The sequence below is a fragment of the Mustela lutreola genome, chromosome 10 (genome assembly GCF_030435805.1).
Source record: "Mustela lutreola isolate mMusLut2 chromosome 10, mMusLut2.pri, whole genome shotgun sequence".
Classification (NCBI taxonomy): domain Eukaryota; kingdom Metazoa; phylum Chordata; class Mammalia; order Carnivora; family Mustelidae; genus Mustela; species Mustela lutreola.
The window spans coordinates 33566965-33588986 of record NC_081299.1 but is presented as its reverse complement, the minus strand read 5'-3'; the positions used below and the strand labels follow the sequence as shown (position 1 = coordinate 33588986).

Below are 22022 nucleotides of genomic sequence, written 5' to 3'. Positions count from 1 at the left end.
TTCACGTGGGCAGGACATGTAAGCTTCCTTCTTCTCCATTCTCAGACCTTGAGCAGAATGGTGGTCTTCCCTTCTTCTCAAACCCAGCCCACCCCGTGACAGGAGCCATCTTTAACCAGGGGCCTTGCTGTGAGTCCTGGCTCTGCCCTTTCCCGTGACCTTGGGCAAGTATTTAACTTAACTGTGCTTGAGTTTCCTCCCCCCATCACAAAAGGAGCTGGTCTAGGAGGAACGCTCAGAACAGTATCTGCCATGTACTAAGTGCTTGTTAAATATCACCTGTTAGTCCCACATCAACTTCTGAAGCTGCTCTGAACTGGAGAAGTTCTCAATGTGAGGTTAGGAGCCCCAAATCCTACCAGCTTTGAACTCCACTAGGAAAGCAGAGAGTGACCTGCTTTGCTACAGGCTGTGGGAAGTGGTCAGGACCCTCCAGCCCCAGAACACAGTCAGACCCCGACCCAAACCCTCAGTCCCATGTCTTACTTTGGGATGACCCTGGAGAGGAGTGTTGTGGGACTGGGGAAAAGCGGCACAGTGCAGGCCTCTACTTACTGTGCGTGGGCATACACTTCTACACGATCCTGTAGCACCCTAACGATGAGCCAGAAGTCAGGCAGGCAGGGCCCAGGGAGGCCTGAGAGCGAAGGCTGTGGAGGTGTCGGCCCGGGTGGGGTCCGCAACATGAAGGGAGCCTTCTCCCCCAAGGTCTCATTGGGACCCTCGCTGTCTGAGCCACTGCTGCCACCATCGTAACCTGTGTCAAATGAGCTGAGGTTCAGTCCCAACCTTTGGCTCATCTGATTCTCCAAGCGTGTCAGGCTTGATGGGCCCAGCCCCTTCACGTCAGTCCCTTCTGATGGCCCCTGCCCAGTCCTTCTGCCGCACAGCCCAGTCTCTGCCTCCCATCAGCTTAGAGTCCTCCCCAAACTGTCCCGGCTTACCCAGGTGGTCAGAGTCCACACTGCCCTGACTGGACATAAGGCTCAGCCCCCGGCTGGGCCCAGGCTGGCTCCCTGGGAAGAGAAGGGAAAGGTCTGGAACCTCTACTGAACTTGCTTAGGACTACCCGAGGAGGGAAGCAGGGCCAGGGATCTGTAAGTCCCTGGTCTTAGCCCCCAGACTTTGTTGCCCAAGTCCTCTCTTACCTCCCTGTGGCAGGCTGAGGAGGGGGGTGCCCTCGGAACCCTCTGGGGAGCCTGGGGCTTGGGGGCTGGCTGTCAGGGCCTGAAGGGCAGGAAGTCAGAGCTGAATACAGGCCCCACACACCTACCTCCACCCCCCCTCCATTCCCAGGTCATCCCAGGAAAGGCTCACCTCCCCTTCGATGCCTTCGGCCCTGTCCTCATGGCTGTGCCAAGCCCAGGCTGCTGAAGGGGGCTCCCCTTGGGACCCACTTGGCTGTTGGCCAACTGCCACAAAGAAGAAGCCACTGTCAGGATCCTCAAGAAGAACATGGCCAGGGAGGTGAAGGCGGCGAAACTCCTGGGGAGCAGAAGCCAAGGTCACAGTTAAGGCAGAAGCAGCCCTCCCTGTTCACGGCACCCCACACTTCCTCATCAGACCCTCACAACCACCTGGTACGCAAAAGGTCTGGAAGTTGCCTAAACTTCAACAGGCCTAGTGGCAAGGAAAGGGGCTGGGTCTCTTCTTGCTGAGTTGGGCTGCCAGGCATGGGACAGGGGACAATGCGGTGAGGAGGCTGTTCTGAGGGGAACGCTACGGACTGAAACCAGGAAGAGGCCCTTCTATTTCCGTATCTGGAGTCTGGAGAAGAATGGGCCCCAGAACCATCAGCGGGCATTCTGAGGGCAGCGTACCTCCTTGAATTGTGTGAGGGAACGTTCTGGCCCAAACACAAAACTCAGTGGCAGGGTTTGGCGAAGGCAGGTGGAGCGTCCAGGAGAGCTGTGGATGTGGGCAGCTGCACGGTGCAGGGCAGGGCTCTGAGGGATGCCCCCTCTTCGCAGGGCTCCCACCATCTCATCCTCCAGCAACCAGTGGATCTACACAGAGCAATCCGGGAAATGGCCAAGGGCACCTCCTTGCCACCTAGGGCATCACCTCACTTGCAGACTAGAAGACACCCTGCCTCACAGATTAGGGAGGCCTTACTTTGATCCCAGAATAAAGGGGCACCTCACCTTCCTCATATGCTGGCAAGGGTATCAGTTAGTGCTGAGGGGCTGTCACTTAGCTTGGGGGAGGGAAGGCCCTCACCTCACTCATGGTGGTCTCAATAGCCAGTCTGTGGGGTGTGGCCAAATTGGACAGTCCCGGGTGCCTAAGTGAAAGAAAGGGTTAGATGCTGGCTTCCAGGGAACAAAACTGACATGGCGTGAGGAACTCTGAGAGGCAGAAGGGGAAGTACCTGTCTTCTTCTGGGGGTGGCAGTGGGGGCCCCAGGCCATCATCCGACCTTAAAGATGACGGCTGCCCTGGGGATCGTGGGAATGAAGCACTGCTTTCAGACGTGGACCTGAATAGGGTAGGAGCGAAGGTCAAAGATCAGCAGCTACTCTTTTCCTAGGCCTCCTAGGAAGTCCTAGGCCCTCCTAGGGAATCCTTAAGGGATCCCGAGTACCCAAGTGCCTCTAGATTCCTTTAATGGGCCCCCACCCCAGCAAGGCCCAGGCCTCCCCTCCCACCAAACTTGTGGCCACACCGGTGGTGCTGAGGGTCCGAGGTCGGGGGAAGTTCCACTTCCAGAGGCAAGGTCAGCACGAAGACATCCAGGGTAACACTGAGGTCCCTCAGGGGCACTCGGCCTCCAACAGGGGGTCCCTCCAGACTGGAAAGCACCTGGCCTGGGAGAGGGGGAACATCAGGGGTTGCTGAAGCCCGGGGACAAGCACAGACTTCAAGTCCCTGTGCTAATGAGTTACATCCATAGGTCCTCTCCCCCATCCCCGACAGGTAGGCGGGCTGTGCTGGGACCTGTGGCCCGCCCCCAGGGACCCCGCACTCACCCAGGCAGGTGGGCAGGCTGCACACGGGTACTGAGCTGTGCTGCCCACGCAGACGCACTGAGCACGTGAGGTGCAGGAAGAGAGGCGGCAGGTCGCGCACCAGGCTCTCCGGTCCCGTCGGTGAGTCGCCCCCCAGGATACTGAAGGAGTCTTCATCAGGGTTCATGGTGTCGGCATCAGACAGTGAGGTGGAGTCGAGCCCCGCCGGCCCCAGCTCTGGCTCACGGCTCTCACGATATTCCACCTCAAGCTCTGGGTCGCTCTCAGTGACCACACAGCAGGCTGCCGTGTCTCCTAGACAAGGGTGCACGTTGTGTGCTCACTGGGACAGGCTGATAGCAGAGAGACCCAAATCCCGGCTTGAAGCAGCCGTACCATCTCTCCCCACTTGCCCACACACCTTCTTCTCCTATGAGCTCAGCCTCTGAGAACTCCAGGTCACTGACTTTTCTGTCCACTGTGTCCCGAGGGCCCTCATCCTGAGCAAAAGAAAGAGACAGCTTTAGCCAAGGCCAGACAAGAGCCACATTGGGGCTTCAGGGAGCTAAGTCAAGAGGATCCAGGTGGGTATATGGGGCTATGGCTCAGGGGTCTGAGGGAGGAAGGGAGGAAGCCACTGACCTCTCTCCGGCTGGATGGAGGGCAGTAGAAGAAGTAGTGTGGATTGGAGGGCACCGTGCGGAAGTGGAGACTGCTGATCTCCAGGAACTTCTCCTGTTTGGGGTTAGAAGGAGGCTATTATGTCAGCCTGCCCTCAGCAGAACACTGCCCCCAGCCTAGCAGACACCTCCACAAGCCGTCCCAGGACAGCCCACCAAGGCCGAGGGCAGGCGGGACTCCACCCTCCTCTTCCCCCACCAAGTGTCCCACCTGGATGAGGCCATGAAGGGCGTCATGCGCCTCTCCTCTGAGCTGGCAGACGTCTGTCAGAGAGATCTCCAGGCTGGGATCTGGGTGGCCAGGGGTACGGCTGCTCTGAAACTCAGGCTCGCTGAGGTCCTCGGTCTCTATGCTGAATGGTCAGGGTGGGGGTGAGGGGAGTTGAGGCGTTAAGAGCCACCAAGTCCCAGAGGAGCCTGCGTCCCTACTGGGAGTGGCTCATAAAGTCTTTGGTTCTAACAAGGGTGCTTAGTACAATGGCAAGGGCAGTGGGAGAGGCAGCAACCATCCCACCCCTTTTGGCTCGAACCCCCACGTTTCTTAATGGCTGGACATTTCTGTGACACACAGGTATGAGTAAGGAGGACTCCCAGTTTTCTGACTAGGGTGGAAGGTGACCTCTTTCACGAGGGAAGAAGACAGGTGGAGAAGCAAGGTTTGCTGGGGTAAAAACGCACGGATGTGGGGGCACGGAGGGTGGAGGCTGTACAGCTCCAGACAGGGAACTGGGCTGGAGTTTGGACCTGGGTGTCATCAGGACCCTCTTCCCTCTGCTTCTTCTCCTTTCTTGATGCTAACACACCACGGGGGCCAGACACATAGCTGTCTGCTCGCTTGCCTTTCTCCTTCCCTTCATCGGGGACCTGCTGGGCCCCTCAGGTGAGCTGGGGACCCAGCAGGGAGCAACACACTCTGAACTCACGGAGTGGTTCCAGGGATTACTACTATTGCACCAGTGTCCTCAGAACAAGATTCCCCTTTCACTGATGGCAGCCAGCAACTCTCCACCCCTCAACCAGCTGCATACTCCGTGCCAGAACAGGAGAGACAGAGAGGAGACGGAAATATGGGAGCAAGAAACCAGCAACAAAGCAACTGCCTCCCCGATGTGTGGGCATGACCTGGCACAGTCCGACCCCTGGCTCGGGAAGTCTGTTTACGGGGATCTGGTGCAGCCCTGATGAGTCCCTCTGGGACCAACCTAACCTGGACTCAGAAGCCAGGACAGCTCGTTCCCGAGGCTCTGGGCCCTCCTCGATGCTGCTGCTGAAGGGCCCAGGGCTGAGAGGCCCAGGGCTTGGAGGTGCCTGAGGCAAACCCCGAGTGTGGCCGCACAGTGCAAGCAGGAAAGGGGTGATGTCTACTTCCTGTAGCAGCTCCTCACAGGCATCAACTGCGATCAGCAAGTCCTGCGAAGAGACACTCTGTGCTTGCTGCAAACTCCCGAACAGCCCTGAGGAAGGGGAGGAAGGGGAAGGTGCCATGAGGGTCAAGTTCTGGAAACAGCCCCTCCAGCCCCCATGCCTGGAATCCCACAAAGCCCCCATCTCCTTCCTGACGCTCCCTCATGTGGCCTCCTGCTCACCACGGACGTAGCACCGCTGTGCGTGCTCCTGCAGCAACGCACAATGGTTGGCTGCCTCCTTGAACCTGGGCTCCATCCAGGCTGAGGACGAGGAGGGCTGGTCGAGGAACGGAGTCCTAGGAATGGGAGGGAGGAACTAGCTTGGCCAACTCTCCTGAGGGGTATCTCAGACTCCCCAACCACCCATGCTCCCGTGGAGTGCCCATACATCTCCACTGAAAATATTCACGGCCCAGCAAGTTCAAGTGGTTTGCTGAAGGAAGCTAACGAAGCCAGGAGCCGGCAAGACACGGACTGAGTTCCTGCCACTGATCATCGAACTGTCAGTCTATCCGCCTGAGCGTGCTGGTTGTAAGCCTTGGCTGGGGGCCGCAGTGGGGGGCAGAACCTAGGTCAGCACTGAGGGTATTCACCGGAAGATGAGGTCTCGGGGTGCCTGAGGGGGCTGCAGGCCAACTATCTGCTCCCTCAGTGCTTCCAGGGCACAGCTATAGACGTAAACAGGACACCGGGTCCGGGGAGCATCTGCGCTCTCTGTCTGCAGGGCCTGACGCCCAGCATAAGCTTGTAAGTCCCGATGGCACGGTGGGCTGAGGTCTTCTGGGTTTTGGGCAGTGTCTGTGGGAAGAGGTATCACGTGATCACCAAGCCTTCTATTTCTTCCTGTTTCTGCTCCTGCTTAACTGACTCAGAGCTGGCAGACTTACCACTGGCTGGGGTGACACTGAGTGTGGGGACCTGGGCCTTTGCAGCCCTCGCCCCAGGTCCTCCCAGATCTTTCAGGCTGGCGGCCCCGCTCCAATCCCCAAACTTTGGCTTTGTCACCTCTTGAGAGGGTCCCTCCAGGCCATAGGCAGCCAGGTGCTGGACGTCTGAAGAGGAAAAAAGAGACAGAAGTCAGCTGCTGGCTGGCCTGGTGAGGGAGTCTAGGGGCCAGTGATGAAGGTGAGGGGGCGGTACCTGAAAAGGTAGTGGGGAGGAAAGTCAGAAACACATGCTGGGGAGTCACAAGCCTTGCATAGCAGCGCCACTGAGGGGCCTGAGCAGAGACGAGAGGCTTGAGCGTCTCAGGACCTCCACCCTGTAAGAGAAAAACAACCTCAGAGCAGTCTGCAGGGCCACCCAAGCCCGGCTCCCCTCCCCCACCCTGGAGTGCAGCCCTAGGTAGAGCTGTGAGATCCAGGACAAAGGGCAGGGATGGCATCCTGTCTCCAGTAGGAGGCACTTAGCATCCCTGGTGATAGACAGCTGGGGCATGGATCCATGCTAACAGAAGCTCAGTGGGAAAACAGGCCCAAGGAGACAAAGCGGTGCTGACCAGGGGAGGAGGAGCTGCGTCTCCAGTGGCCTGGGTGCTGCTGACTGCTCCATCCTTTAGGATCCTGTGGCCCCCTGCCGGTGGCTCCGCCGGACCTACGATGGGGGTAGAGGTGGGTGGGTGAGGGCAGGGCCAGCAGAGAGGCAGGGCTCTGAGGGGACAAGACAGGGAGGCCAAAAGCCAGAGACAAAACCCAGCCCTGCTGCACAGGGATGGGGAGAAAGGGGCTGGGCCAGAGGGTGCTGTCTGGGAAAGAGGCGGGAGCTCACCTGGACTGTGGCAGGCCCGTCGCAGCACCTCACTCAAGAAGGTGGCCTGCTCAGCAGCGGTAAGCGGGATCTCCCGGTCACTCAGCTCCTGCCCCAGGCAGCTGTGCAGCAGGCACAGCACCGTGTCGTTGGCGGGACAGGGCCCCTCGGCGAGAGGGACGCCCTCTGGCTCTGCCCGACACACACTCCGCTCAGCACCGAGGGCCTCCTGCTCCCCGGCACCCTGGCTCCGCCATGGCCATGGTGGCCCTCGTGCGGCCTCCCAGCCACCGCCTGCCCCAGTGCTCATCTGCTCTCTCGGATCGCTCACTCCCATACCCGTGGGCCGTGAGGGTCTGTAAGGAGGAAGCTCACCCACCTCTGGAAAGCAGAAGGAAGAACATCTGCAGCTGTTGACACTGGGGCAACAAACCCATTAGGTCAAAATGGAAAGGGATCTCGTGGACACAGGTATCTCCTCCCTGGTCCAATGCTAGGAGGGAGGAAAGGAAGACAAGAGCCTTGATGAGACCCAGAAGCCCCAGCTATGGTTCCCTCCACCCAATTCTCCTGATCCACCCTGGGGGCCCCTTCCCCACTGACCAGCAGAGACCCTCGGCTCTGGGGGCAGGGGACTCCACTCCTTGCTCTGGCACAGCTGTATCAGGTATTCAAAGCTCAGCATGGAGCCTATGCAGGCAGCATCCCGAGGGTGGAGCTGGGGCACAAAGAGCAGAGGTCAGGGGTCAGCCTGCCCTCGGCCAGAGTACTCGGGTGGCCACTCTGCAGGAAGACCGCATAGTCAGAGATGGGCAGAGCACAGAGAAGAGGGCCCAGGAAGGGCACGGGCTGCTCCGGAGGGGACGGTGCCACCCCCAGTAAGGTTGGGGGGTCCTTCAGAGGCCACTCACAGCTCGAGGGATCTCGGAGTAAGTCAGGTCCCGGAGGTGCTTCCAGCTCTCAGGGCCGGGTGCCACCCGCCCATACTGAGGCTCCACCCACACCTCGGTGACAAGGTTGAGCTCGGAATCTCCTTCCAGGGCCTCCACCTCCACATCGTTGTCATCATCTGTCGAGAAGCTAAGGAGGAGGAACCCTGAGCCTGGCGGAGAGGAGAGTCCAATCCACAGGCGAGTGGTAGGAGGTCAGTTCACAGAGGGTGCACAGGATGGATGGAACTCCCATAGGGCCTTTCCGGACCAGCATCCGCCTGATGAAGCAACTGCAAACAGCATCCCCTACCCCAACTCTCCAACAGCCCAGGAACAGCACTTTGGGGGCCATAGCGACAAGTGGGAATGTGGAGAGAGGCGGCTCCCAGAGAGGACCCGGGTCCCACCTGTCTTTGGTAGAGGCAGAGTGCGGGGGGAAGAGGATGTACTGGACGACACAGGTGTGCTTCTCTTCGCCGGCAGCCTGGGGCTCATTCTGTGGGCACAATGGCAGATCTTGGGCAAACCTCAGCCAGGCCAGTTTGGGCTCTCGGACCCTAGCCCCTGGCACACTGTTCTGTGACTGGTCTCGGGCTTTGGGTAACTCTGGCCACAGGGTCCCCATGAGGCCGTTTACAGCAGTCCCAACCCAGCTGAGAGGCAGACGTCCCTCTGATGATGAGCCCCGGTGGGGAGGTGTCACGAGGGATGGCAGGTACCTGAATTGGAAGCTCCAGGACCATGTTGATGATTCCTTCCCCACTGCAAGCGAAGTGGAAGCCTTCGGAGAGTCGGACTCTGAAACCCCATAAAGGTAGGGGTGGGGACGGGATGAGATGGTGGAGAGACACTGAGTCCATCCTCCTGCACCACATGCCACTTATGTGGCCACTTCCAGCAGCCGTCCTGGCAGACTTGTCCGCTGGCAGCCATGCTCAGACTACTGGGGCCTCAGGTGCAGCAAGCTGGAGCTGCATAGGCCAAAGTAAGCCAGCTGTGGTGGGTAGGGGGTAGGCAGAGAGGGCAGTGGCAGGCGCTACTCTGCACTCAGTACTGTGCATAACAATGGGGGCGGCGGGGCCCAGAGAGGGCCAGGGTCTGATTTAGGCTTTCTGCCAGGGCCAAAGCCAGAGTCTATACTCACTCTCTCCCCTCCCTGAACTGCCCGGCCTGGCCCAGATGACATACTCAGTGAGGATGGACAGGAGCTGTGCAATGGCACTGAGTGGCAGTGCAGGTGCCAGGCCCGATGGGACACTCCAGAGCCACCGCTGATGGTACAGGTAGCGGGACAGCGATGCTAGGCTAGAAGAGGCTGAGCGGCCCGACACCAATGGCAGTGGCCCCGGTGGCTCCAGTGTCAGTAAGAAGGGCGCCCGGTAGTCCAGGGGTAGCTTCTCATACCTGGGCAACAGAGGCAACACCTCGATCACCACTCAGACCCAGCTGAGCCCCAGCCTTCCCATGGGTCCCGACCTGGGCCCCAGACTCGACACCAACCTGATGAGTAGCTTGTCTAGGGGTTTATGCAGGACCACAAGGCAGGGCCGGTCAGACAGCGCCTGCTGCGGGCCCAGCATGGGGGGGGACTTGGAGGGAGAGCTGCCCCCACCAATGCCCCCCAGACCTTTCCGTTTGACTTTGGGTGTTGGCTCCTTGCTTTGCACCCGGTGGGGGAAACGCAACCGCAGGATCTCTTCCCGCAAACCCGACACAATCTGGGGGAGAAAAGTGATCAGATCTCCCTAACTCCATCCCTTCTAGGTCCAGAAGAAGGGGCCCCCAGACAAGGTGAGAGAGCCCTCTACTCCAAGCATTCCTTGGTCTGGGGGCTCCTCTCTCCACTGGCCCTGGCCCTATATGATGGGGGGAGAAATAGCCAGTCCATCCTCCAGGGCTCCTGGGTCTGGAAGTCAGTCAGGGCACAGCTCACCTTGTGTCGGGCCTGGGCCGGTGTGCCGATGGGAAAACCCAGGCGAAGGACCATGCACGGGGCCTTGGAAATGATGCGGACCATGTAGAAGGAGGAAGGGGGCTGGTCAGGGGCACTAGGGAGAAATGGGGGTCAGTGAGCAGCTCTATGTGGGAGTCAGTGGGTGGAGGAGAAGGAATGGTGAGGTCTGGGCTTAGGGGAAGAGATGCAGGATGTGGGGGACAGGGAGGAGCGGGGGCCCACCGCTCTGCATACCTGGAGAGCAGCTTCACATAGGAGTAGCCCTCGACCAGCACGAAGCTGCTCCAGTCCCGAAGCAGGGAAGTCAGGGAGGAGTGCGAGATCCTGCACTGCACAGTGCTGTAGCGCCCATTGCTGCCGGGGGTGTGCAAGTGCTTGGGGATGGGTCTGGAAGAGCGGGATGGGCTGAGGTGAGGCCTCATGGTCCCAAGTGTGGGGGCCAAACAAAGACTGCTATTGCTCTCTGCCAGGTCCTGTCTGAGGATGTGGGTGTGGGTAACTGGGAAAGACTGGGAAGCGTCATCTTCCCTTGGCTGAGGGGGGTGAGGGCTTGTCTGCTGTCCCCCTCCCACCCCCCCGGGCCTCCAGCCCACAGCAGGTACCCACGTGTCATGCTCCAGGATGATCACCAGCCGATGCATGTGCAGCCAGCGCTGCCAGGAGTTGGCATCCATGGACAGCACCGGCTTCCAGTAGGCTGCAAACTGGGCGTGGGAGGAGTCAGACCCACTGTGCTGAAGTGAGAGCACCTGGGGACGGAAAGGACAGCCCTGTAGGAACCTTTGTGGAGAAACATGGCACAAGAGCCAATTGGCAAACAGGACCGTGGGGTCCAGGGGTCAGAGAGGAGCTCAGAGCCCAGCCTGGGACGGGAGCCTAGGACAAAGGCCAGATTAGGAGGAGCCCAGAGACAGACTGGGTGGCCCTTGAAGCTGCATCCAGGTGAAGGATAGAGCTTACCACATCTCCATCACTGCCTAGGGGAAAGCAGCTGAGTGACGGCAGGAACTCAGGGTGAGCCGGCCATGTGCCAGCGTAGGCCAAGGGTGAAGTCAGCACGGGACAAAGTAAGCTATGGTCTTCTGGAAGTGCACAGCTCATGGCAGTGGGCACGGGTGAAGATGCCAGTGGGGAGGGGGCAGAACACGCCATGTGGAGACGGGGTGAAGGGGCTCCTGGGCACCTTTGCATTCTCTAAGTCTTTACCCCTGACACCCGTGATCTGCTGAGGACAGCCTCTCTACAGATCCTTCTCTGTCAGCAACTTGGAAGGAGGAAGGAGAACTGCTCTCAAGGCTAAAGCTAAGGAATTCTGGGCAACAGAATTGAGACTTGAGAGGGAAGGAAAAAGGAGGTGGCTCTGGGCTCCAGAAGCTGTGCCGGTCCGAGCCAGGGTGGGCGTGGAGTGGGGCTGATGAGCCTCGGAGTCACTCACCGGGGTGGTGGAGCCGGGAGGGATATAGAAGAGTGGCACTCCGCTCTTGGTGCTGTCAGGAAGCGTGAAGTGTTCCGGGACCGAAGAGAAGGACTGAAGGTGGGCGAGCATCTGGTCCGTCTGGTTAATGCTGCAGAGCAAGGGCCAACCCTGAGCCACCCCTGACTCCAGTGGGCACAGAGGAAAGGAGTCCCAGGGGGACGTGGGATTCTGGACGCAGGCCTGGGCCTCAGGGGCGCTCTCACCAGTTCCCAGTTTCATCCCTCGTGGGACTCTGGACGCAAGCCTGGGCCTCAGGGGCGCTCTCACCAGTTCTCAGTTTCATCCCTCTGTCCACCCACACAACAAATGGGGCATTGCTCACTGAGCGGTGTGACCTCACTCACCTCTGCAGCGTGTTCCAGAATCGTCGGATGACGTGGGTACGATACAGTGAGCGGATGGGTTGCCTTAGTGCACAGGACACATCATGCAGAATGTCATAGCCCCCTTCCATTGTCACTTCCACCCGTGTTCCTCGAGGGCCCTCAGGCTCCAGGGGCCAGGGCGCCACGGCCACATACTCAATGCGCATGTTGTGTTTCCACAACAGCACGAGCTTCACCTCCAGCTGAGACCCTCCTTCAGGGGAAGCGGGAGGCTAGTTACGGGAAGAAGGCACAGCACTCCAGCCTGGGACTGAGCTCTATCCGAAACCCCCACCGGCCTCCTGCAATTCTAGCCTGGCAAAAGGTTCCAAGCATGCTTTCAGAGATTTCAGGCCTAGGGCCTGCCACCTGCCACAAACAGAAGTATATAGGAGTGATGTGAAAACAGAGTTGGCTACACCACCCGCTGCTGACCCACCCCTGGCAGATGGAACCAGGAGGCTAAATGCTAAGAGCATAAGGCCCTGAAGGCGGCTCGGAACCCACTTATCTGCAATGACAAGCAGCATCTCACAGGTGCCTTCTGCTTTGTCTGGCAGGTCTGAGATTTGCGCGACGGGGCAGGGCCTGGTGACCCTCACCTTTGGCCAGTGTGACCTCTCGGACACTGTAGCCCTCTCGGAGCCGTACAGACACCGTGCTGACCAAGTCGGCAGGCACCTCCTTCTCTGTGTGTTTCTTCCGGCGCAGGGCGAGGGCAGGGTTGCTGCTGGCCGAGACCAGGTGCTCATTAAACAGGCGGTGCTGAGAGCCTAGAAGACCAGCAAGGTTGGGGAGGGGTGGGCAGCTCTCTGTGAGCTGACAGAGAGCTGGGCAGGGGAATGGGGGTGGCTATGCTGACATCCCAGGGGAGAGAACCGTGCCATAACAGTCAGCCCTGGCCCAAGCTCAGGGCCCCTGGGGACCCCTTCCTGCATCACCTCCGGGTCCATGCTATACTTCCCGGCCCCCACCCCTGGCCCCCACAGACTGCCCCTCACCGCAGTAATACTCAGGGTTCAGGGCTTCCCCACTGCGCAGGAAGGAGTAGAGGAGAAATGCCCGGTGGTAGACGGTCAGACCCGGGCTGCCTGGTTCTGCTTCCGGACAAGTGGACAGGTAAGAACCAAATGTGGCCATTGCGATAAACTTCATCAGTTCCACGTTGGGCACGTGGCCAAAACTGCAGTCATAAGAGTAAACTCCTCCCACCTAGAGAAAATGAGCAATTAGAGGCCTAGCTCCAAAAGTGGCACAGGAGAAAAAAGTACAAAAAGAGTGGAAGAGACTGAACTGGTGGCTGTGGTCACCCCTGCCCCAAGGACCAGGACCACAGAGAGGAAGTGGGCCAGTGTTCTCCTGGGACAGACCACTGCTCTGCAACTTTCCTCCCCTAGGCCCTTAACTGAAGCCACACCCTTCGGCAGAACATCAAATGCTAGACTGTACCACTCACTAAAGATTCTGGGAACTGGGTCACTGGCTTCCTATTACCATTGGAGAGACTTAGGCATCTCTAAAAAAAGTGCTTCTCAAACCTTAGGGTATATACAAAACACCTGGGGGTTTTGTTAAAACGCAATAGGTCTGGGGTGTGCCTCAGATTTTCCATTTCTAAGAAGCTCCCTGATGATGCCAGCGCTGCTGGTCCATGAACCATATCGTGAATACTAAGCCTGTAGATCAGAGATCGGCCAACTACATATGTCCTGTGGGCCAAATCTAGCACATCACCTGTTTATTAAATAAAGTTTGGCTGGAACACAGCCATGCCCATTCATCTTATCTATGACTGCTGGGACACTACAAGAGCAAAGCTGAGTAATTGTGACAACCATATGGCCAGCAAAGCTTAAAATATTTACTAGGTGGCCCTTGACAGAAGATGGGGAAAGACCACCTCGAGATGTTTCACTCAATTCCTTGACTTCTCCATTCCTGAACCCTCATCTCCAGGAACTCTCTCTATTCCACTTGCCTGCCCACTGCCTACGCGCTGTCCCTTGGCTTCTCTTGGAACCATTTCATTTTTGCAATTTCAATTGCCACATCTGACCGATTACATGCAACTATACCCCTTTGGATTCCTTCCATCCTCCTTCTCCTGCTGCTCTTTGACCTAATTAAGGCTGCCAGCCCTTAACCTCCAAGTCTATCCCTGGCCCTCTTGACTCTGCTTTGACCTCCAAACCCCAGTGAGGAGCACAACCTCTCCATGGGATCCCAAATGGAGAAAGCTGTATGTTTGTCTAGGTTGGTGCCACCTGGGAACACGTTTACACCGAGTCCGGCAAGTCCTTCAGGGCTGTCCTCAACACAGTTCTCCCCGATGCTCGCCAGCCCTCCTCACAGTACTCACCCCTACCTTTTCCTTCAGAGAGGGACGGAAGGCCCTTGGCCAAATTTATTCCCATTGTCACTTCTATCCTTCTAGTTTCAGAGGGAGAATGACTCCTCTCCACTCCCAAAGAGTCCCTTGATCTACTTCTTTGAGCCAGCATCCTCTTGTCAATAGAGAGACTTTACTCCCTCAGGCTTCCTTTTCTTTCCTTCATTTTCAAACTCAGCTTCCTCATGGGTTCTTAGAAACAAGCTGAGGTCTAGCTTAGAAAACAAACAGAACCAAGCCCCGGCCTCTTCCGCCCTGCCCTTTCCTCCAGGTTCCATTCTCTCCTGCCCCCACTCCTCTGTCTGCTCATCTCCCACCCCCTGCAATCACTTCCCTTGTCACCTCATCACCAAAATAACCTGAAAAGGACCAGTGACCTCTTCACCACCAAATCAAAAGGGGGCTTTTCATTCCTCCTTTCACCCGCCCTCCCCTGCATCTCACACTGCAGACTGCTCCTTTCTTCCCCAAACTCCAACTTCCCTGACATGAGAATCTCCGGGTTCTGGTCTGATTCCTTCCCTTCATTCTTTGCTAGGTCCCCTTCCTAGGAAAGACCTCTCAACACTGGTATTCCCCAAGGTTCTTCAGGGGCCCTCTTCTCTGCTCAATTACCACCTGCAGGCTGACAAATCCTCTCTCAACCAGTGCTGTCTCCTGAGTACCAGATCTGCATATCCAATGCTAGCCGCTCTGAACAGGAGCCATCTATGACATAATTATGCACTCTGCTGGGCCCTTTACATGCATTGTCTCACTCGAAGAGGGAGGCACTGCTACAATTTCCACTTACAAATGAATCCGACCAAGAATCAAGTGAGGTGCCCAATGTCACACAGCTGGTACTTAGAGCCAGGATTCAGGCCGAGCACGCCAAACTCCAAAGGTGATGCCTTCAGCTGCTATCCTGTAGACCCACAGGAGCCTCAAACTCGACATCCACAAGCCTGGTTTCATCATCTTGTCCTCACCCACGCCAGCTGCTTCTCTTGCTGCATGCCCCGCCAGCTACCCAGTCACCACCGATGGACAAATCTGGAGACATCCTTGACCTCTCTTTCTTACTCACCCCTCACACCTTGCTAATTTAAGTCATGTTGACGACCTCCTCATTTTCGCAATTCTATCTGCTTGTTTCTTACCCTTTATTCCCCTAATCTAAGCCCTGTTCCTCTCTCACCTTGAACACAAACCCCCTGCCTCCACTCCTGCCTTCATGCAGCAGCAAGAATGACTTTTATAAAACACAAGCCCAACTAGTGACTTTCCTTGTGCTTATCTGCAGCACCCACAGAATTATCCCAAAGCATCTTAACACAGCAGAACCAGCTTTTCATGTTCCAGCCGATGCCTACCCAGCAGCCTTGTTTCCCAGAGCGTTTTGCTTTCTACCCTCTGGCCCATCAATCCAAATTGGCTGTGGTTTGCTGAATATTCCTATTCTTTCCTTTCCTCAAGCTAGTTTGCGTCGGGTTTTCTGATCCTTACAATCAAAACAGTGATAACTAATCAATCTAACAGGGGAGATGAGGCTGGGTGTGACTGTCAGATTTCAAATCCAGCACTCTTTATCCCGTAACATGCTGTCTCCTCACATCCTCTCCCACCACTGCCACCTACCCTATTCTAGACATGACACCTATTCTCCCCACTAACACACAGGCAACTACATTATTGGCTTTATGTGGGAAATCATCAGCTGTAAGAAAGTAACCAGCCAAGTACAACTTGGTGACATACCACACTTCCCTCTTCTCTTTTCTAGAAAAGTCCTCACCTGCACAAAGGAACAAGCCACGGTGCCACTGCGAAGCTGGTTCAGCAACGTCTCACAGACAGCAACATCAGGGACACTTGTCACCCCATCTGTAATCACGATGATACCTGGAATAGGAAATAGTGGACAGACCTGGGGATGCTGACCAGACTGAAGTCGCAGGGGGGCATCCAAATGATGGGGCCCTGAGGACTTCGGTGCCCACCAGCCGATGCATTTTATGATCTACAAACACCCTTCCTTCTTCCCTTCCATCCTGCTTCTCCCTCCTGAATGCTGGATCCCAGTGTCCTAGGTGATGGCTTTGGAGCACAACTCAATCCCACTAGGGTCCCTGATGGCTGTCAGAGCTGAGTACTCCAGAGATGCACCGATGCACACTGCCCTTCCTGAAACAAGGACACATCCTCTTCCCAGGGACGCAGGGAGCCTCAATGTCCCCTTCTTATACCCTATTTCCCCAGCCCCACCAGCATTCCTTCTACTGACCTGCACTAGAGTTTGAGGGGAGCAACTGCAGTGCCAAGATGCCCTGACGAATCATACTGACCAGCCCAAGGTCAGCTGTCACCATGGAGACTCCCACCTTCCGGCCCGGGGCCTCCCCTGAGTCTGGGGACTGGTCCTCTGCCTGGCCCAAATTACAGAAGAGACAGAATTGGACAGATGGCATTACTATCCCACCCACAGCCAAGCCAGAATTTATAGCCCAGCACTGGCCAGGACAGACAGGCCCAATCCTGCTGAGACCCCAACCCCCTGCTCTGCAGCCGAGGCCTGACTGTGCTTGCTCCCCTGGGGTGTGCACACATGCTGGCCCGCAGATGGACAGGGAGTCCAGCACCGGCAGGGTTCCTCGCCTTTTGTCAAGGAGGCTCTTGACCCAGAGTTTCCTATCACTCTGATGAAATATTCTCTACATCAATCAAATTAAGTCTTCACAAAGGTAGGACTCAATTTCTTTGGCTACTTCTAGGATATCCAAAGGAATGAGCAAGTGTGTTCAAGTGAGTCCAAGCAGCTTTATTCTTAACTGTACAAAGTCCTAGGGAACAGAGTCCCCCACGATCAACTTGTCAGATCCAGTGGGGGAGGAGATCTAGGACTGAAAACATACCGGCAAACGGCTTTCACATTTACCCCCAGCAAAGTCTGTGTGTTGGGCAGTGTATTTGAGCCCTCCTCCAGCAGGGAACCTGTGGTGTACACTTGCCAGCAATCCTCTCCTTGGTTCCCTCTGCCTCCTAAGCCCCTTTTCCTGCCCCCTCTTCCCTCTGTATTAGGGTCTGTCCCTCCCCGCTCCCTTCTGTCCCTTCAGAGCTCCTCTTTCTAGGGGGGCCTCCAGCGGCCTTCTCTTGTGCATACCTGACTCTGGGGGTCATACTGCAGCTGCAGCATGGTGGCCACCTTGTCCTCAAAGAGACAGAGCTGCTCGTACACCTGCTGCAGGAACGCCTCCCGCTGGGAAGGGTCCAAAAGGCAGCCCTGCACCAGCACCTGAGAAGCACAAGGGAAAGACAAGATATGAGGGTCAGGGAGACACAGGAAAGCTCCTCTCTGGCCTGTTTATTCTCTATAGCTCCCAGTAGGCAATCCTGACTTTTCACCCAGGATCTCAAGTTGACTAAATCCATAGCCAGTTCCTCTCTTATCAGATCATCTACTTCATGAGGGAATTGGGGCCATTCGTGACCTTAATCTGGGTTCACAATCTTCCTTTGCTTTCAGTCCTGCACACTGGGTTTCCCCAAACTCCCGCATGGGGGTGCCCTAAGATTTGCCATCTCAGGTCACCAGACTGCCCCACCTCAGCCTGGCTAATAAGCCTTTCTCATTCTGACTCATACGTATTTTATTCCTTTTTTTTTTTTTTTTAAAGATTTTATTTATTTATTTGACAGAGAGAAGAGAGAGAGAGCGCAAGAGAGGGAACACAAGCAGAGGGAGTAGGAGAGGGAGAAGCAGGCTTCCCGCAGAGCAGGGAGCCCGATGTGGGGCTCCATCCCAGGACCCTGGGATCATAACCTGAGCCAAAGGCAGATGCTTAACTTACCGAGCCTCCCAGGCACCCCTACTTTTTAAAAATTCTTATTGATTTCTAAGCATGGCACACAGAGGCAGCTCTGGACCTTTTCTCTTTTAGTCTCAAAATCATCTTCCCAGTGAGTGCTCCCTCCTCCCCTTTATCCTCAGCAGGTAACTCTCACCCCTCTCTCCACGGTGAAAGGAAACCAGCCAATGGGAACTCTGGGCTTACTTTAACCCCAAGGGTGTACTACTTTCCAGAGAATTGGACATACTTACAATGTCTTCCCAATGTTTACACCTACCTGTTTTTATTGTTCTTCCAAGGCAAGAAAAGACTCCTCCCCCGCTTTTTCCCTCAAGCTAATCTCTCCAACTAATCTTGGACCTTTTGTCTAATACCTTCATTCTTTCTCCCTAGGGTTCCCTTCCTCCTCCTTCCAACATAAGTAAGTGCCCCCACCCTAGAAATTTCATATAGGCCTGGAGGCCCCTGAGAACTCTCCTCTTTGTCAGGCTCCCACCACCTTCTCACATGCGCATTACCCCCCTGCCCCCGCCCTCCTGGGCAACAACTACCTCTTCACTCCCTACTCAGGGCTGGGGTGGTCACAGCCAGAAGAGGGGAGAAGGGGGTTCTGTATATCCACTGAAGGCCTGACTATGAGAAGAAAAGCAGAATCAGGGGAATAGGAGGAACTGGGGCTCTAAGGTGGGAGAGATGTTCATAGCGGCACTGTTTATAGGAATGAAAAGTGGGTCAACCCACGAGTCCAACAACAGGGTTTGGCTAGATGCAGAATGATAAAATGTGATAAAATATCAAGCTGGGCAACAATTAAAATTCATATTCTCAAAGAATACGTACTGCCAAGGAAAAAGGCCCAGATTATACATTACAAAAGCATGTGCGAATGGCCTGATGTTTCTCCTCTCTTCGGACTGGAAGGGTGGTAGGTAGTGAGGGAGGATAAACAAGAACTCAAAGCCAAGAAGGAAATTCCATCACAGTACTTAGTTCTGAGTGGCGTCTTAGGGAAGAGTTCTGTTTCTCTTTGCATTTTATGTATTTTTCAAATTTCCTTCAAGGGACATCCATTATTCTTGTGATTTTTTTTTTTTTTTGGGGGGGGGAGCTTTAAAGATGGGGTGGGGGAAGGAAGCTAGCCTGTGGCTGACCCTGGGGCGGGGCGCGGGGGGGGGGGCGTTGGGGGGGAATGGTAACCTGAGTAAGCCTCCTCCTTCTCCACAGCTGCTGCCCTGGTTCAGGGCCTGCCTCTTCTCTGGGGCTGCAGTCACCTTCTGCCCACTCTCCAGTAGAGAATCTGCCGTCCAATCCATATTGCCCATGGACAAATCTGAGCCCGCTACCGTTCACTTAAAAACCTTCCATTTTTAATAGTTTTAAGAACAGGGAATAGTTTTAATAGCTAATATTTTTGCATGTTTTCTATGCGGCAGGCACTGTTCTGAGTGCTTGATATATATGAACTCAGTCACCATATGATATCGGTCCTGTTATAAAAGACACAGATGTGTAGAAAGGACAAATATTGCATAAGGGCCTGCAGCCAGCAAGCAAATACATGGGTGTGTGAATCTGGTTCACCACGCTATACTCTTCTATGGAACAAAGGACAAGTTCTTAGCTATGACGTTCAAAGCCGCTCATGATACGGGGCTCAATCCCAGGACCCTGGGATCATGACCTGGGCCAAAGGCAGAGGCTTTAACCCACTGAGCCACCCAGGCACCCCTCTTTTATTTTAAAGATTTTATTTTTAAGTAATCTCTATAGCCAACATAGAGCTTGAGCTGAGAACCCTGAGATCAAGAGTTGCACACTCCACTGACTGAGCCAGCTAGGTGTCCCTCCACTTATCTCTCTCGTCTCCCCTTTCCTACCACTCCAACTCCCACACGCAATGTTACTGTGTCTAGCAGAATTACAAAATTACTGCATCAAGGGACACCTGAGATTGGAAGCACCATTTCATAGCTCTGTGGCTTTGCTCTTGGGCCCCTCTGTCTAGAAAGCCCATTTCCCCTTCTTTGAAGGGCTCACCTCAATCCTTCCTTTAAGACTCAGTTCAAATGCCTCTTTGTGCAAAAATCTTTCTGTTGCAGCCCCAAGCTTGGCTGGGTGCTCCTTCTTGGTGCCCCCACCACACCTGAGTCATTACTTATCAGTGTCCTTATCACATTCAATTGGAGTTACCTCCTTCAATATCCATCTCCCCTCCTCCCCCAACTTTCAACTCCTCCCATCAGGACAGGGACAGTATCTGATTCATCTGTGACTCCAGGACATAGCCCAGGTCATGTAAAGTTTGGGCTTCAGTAAGCACCTGCCAAAATGAATCGAGCATTGAGCGATTACCTAACACCTGTGCCTTCCCTGTCCTGGCTATCATTGCCCGTGAAGCCCCGCCTCTGCCTGTCGACGCAGCCTACAACCAACAGTCCTAACAGCTGTGCTAGGAGAGCACCTTAAACCACAGCTGGGATCCAGACATGGGCCAACTGCCCTGTAGATTTTGGACCCTCAGGTGCCAGCTGGACAGCGAAGGTGACAACATGGCCATCAGGGAATTTCAGGGGAAGCCCCTACCCATGAGTTGAAGGTGGTTAAGAGCAGATGAGGGGAAATTGGGCCACTGCTTATCTAAGCCCCAAAGAGAAAATTCCAGTAACAGACTTGGCCATTGTCCAAAAGGAGTGTCTTGTGCTGGCCTGCTTGGGTGGTGGATAAGCCCTGTCATTATCTGTGTGGTCAGAACATGCAGCAGTTCACAGGGTCCTCACAGAAAATGACCCTCCTCCGTCCTTGGGAGAAGTGATGTTTCTGGGTTATTGGTTATATTTCAAAATCATAAAATTATTCTAAAGATCGTCTCCCACAGATAGTGCCAGGTGTTAGGGTACAAGGAAACCTTCCATTCAAACCAGGTGGGTGGTGGTAAAGGCAAAAAACAGACATCCAGGGGCCAGAACTACAGACTTACAGAAGGAGCGAGGGAGGCATGTGTCTCATCAAGGCCACCTGACCTAAAGCTCATGAGAAGGCTCCTGTGGAGCAGAGGAGCAGATTCTTCTCACGAAGACAGAGACTCAGAGATGACTAGTAAAGGGGTTCAAGAAGTTGGCGGAGCTGGGGACTCTGGGCGCAAGACCACAGAGATAGGACAAGGACTTGGTCAGCAGACTCCCAGAAGTGAGGTCTGAGGGCACAAAATTGGGGAAGAGATGCGGTACCTGGTGGGCCTGCAGGCCAATGATCGAGGAGTAGGCCTGGATGGTTATATAGATCTCAGGCTGGAAGTCGATGCAAGATCCGGGTACGCGGAAGGGTCGAAGCAGCCCGCCTAGGCAGCGGGAGAGGGCATGGAAAACTTCATCAAACAAGATCTCTCCTGTGGAATCATCCTGAGGGCAATGCAGAGAAAGATCTCTCAGGTGTGACCATAAGCAGCCCTGAGCAGAGGGCAGAAACGAGCAACTTCCACGGGCATTCTTTCCTGAAGGTTGATCACACACCCAAATACGATGCCACAGATGGAAGGGGATCTGTCAATGCTCACCATTTAAAAGCCCGTTTCCTTCCTCCAATGGTAAGCTGGCATCCCTTCTCACTTCTCTCAGGCCTCTCCCTCTCTCTCTCTCTCACCCCCTACTCCCTCCTTTCCCCCTACTGTTCTCCCCCCAACCCCTTACCACAATGCCAGTAGATGGGCTAAGGTCGAGCTCAACGACAAATCGATACTGCCAAGCGAGGAAGGTGACCCGGGTGGAAGGTACAAGGAGGAATGGCCTTGGAAGCACTGGTTCATCTGGCTGCCACCCAGGGGGCAGGACACTGAGGACTTCCAACTCCTGCTCAGACTGGAGCTGACAATCAGGACAGAGAGAAAAGGAAAGGGTCCGGGAAGAGTCACCCCTTTATTTCCTGGACCTGAACTTCTATATCCAAAAATGGCAAACCATTAGCTCCACCTCCCGCAACCCAAGCATATATTTTCCTTGTCTGGAAAATTCAACATTTCCCCTGTGGAATCATCCTGTGGGCAAAGTCCCTTGCCCATCCTAGAATGGGACCGCTCAGAGTTAATCTCCCCTCCCATTTCTAGGACCCTCTTAAAAGAGCAGATCCTTTGGGGCCAGCCCCTCACAGCCTCTATGTTTCTGGGCCTCACCAGCATCTCCTGGGGTGTGGCCTGCACCGTCTGATGCAGGTGATTGAGGAACCAAGCCAGGCGGACATTTCGGGAGATTCGATAATCCTTTTTCATCAACAGGAACACCTGCCCAGCTTCTTCTACCTGG

General features: G+C 55.4%; 1 protein-coding gene across 2 annotated transcripts in view; it reads right to left on the bottom strand.

The window, feature by feature from the left end:
- Positions 1-22022, bottom strand: part of SZT2 (SZT2 subunit of KICSTOR complex) — a 52485-nt gene that overhangs the window by 18083 nt on the left and 12380 nt on the right. For both annotated transcript variants that reach the window (XR_009344981.1, XM_059135114.1), the window contains exons 2-40: positions 21893-22018; positions 21414-21587; positions 20955-21125; positions 17040-17171; positions 16164-16305; positions 15675-15781; positions 12510-12720; positions 12111-12281; positions 11488-11722; positions 11102-11231; positions 10273-10415; positions 9901-10053; positions 9646-9760; positions 9213-9430; positions 8901-9116; positions 8432-8510; positions 8120-8208; positions 7692-7860; positions 7384-7498; positions 7160-7273; positions 6802-6972; positions 6533-6627; positions 6175-6295; positions 5922-6086; positions 5628-5832; positions 5215-5330; positions 4836-5082; positions 3840-3981; positions 3591-3683; positions 3370-3448; positions 2970-3263; positions 2666-2807; positions 2372-2479; positions 2221-2284; positions 1821-2006; positions 1318-1485; positions 1149-1227; positions 945-1016; positions 556-757 (exon numbers count right to left, since the gene is read on the bottom strand). Coding sequence is in view for 1 of the 2 variants with exons in the window: in XM_059135114.1 (XP_058991097.1) it covers positions 556-757; positions 945-1016; positions 1149-1227; positions 1318-1485; positions 1821-2006; positions 2221-2284; positions 2372-2479; positions 2666-2807; positions 2970-3263; positions 3370-3448; positions 3591-3683; positions 3840-3981; positions 4836-5082; positions 5215-5330; positions 5628-5832; positions 5922-6086; positions 6175-6295; positions 6533-6627; positions 6802-6972; positions 7160-7273; positions 7384-7498; positions 7692-7860; positions 8120-8208; positions 8432-8510; positions 8901-9116; positions 9213-9430; positions 9646-9760; positions 9901-10053; positions 10273-10415; positions 11102-11231; positions 11488-11722; positions 12111-12281; positions 12510-12720; positions 15675-15781; positions 16164-16305; positions 17040-17171; positions 20955-21125; positions 21414-21587; positions 21893-22018 (5759 nt within the window). In the remaining variant the exon portion in view is untranslated. The remainder of the gene's footprint in view (positions 1-555; positions 758-944; positions 1017-1148; positions 1228-1317; positions 1486-1820; positions 2007-2220; positions 2285-2371; positions 2480-2665; positions 2808-2969; positions 3264-3369; positions 3449-3590; positions 3684-3839; positions 3982-4835; positions 5083-5214; positions 5331-5627; positions 5833-5921; positions 6087-6174; positions 6296-6532; positions 6628-6801; positions 6973-7159; positions 7274-7383; positions 7499-7691; positions 7861-8119; positions 8209-8431; positions 8511-8900; positions 9117-9212; positions 9431-9645; positions 9761-9900; positions 10054-10272; positions 10416-11101; positions 11232-11487; positions 11723-12110; positions 12282-12509; positions 12721-15674; positions 15782-16163; positions 16306-17039; positions 17172-20954; positions 21126-21413; positions 21588-21892; positions 22019-22022) is intronic.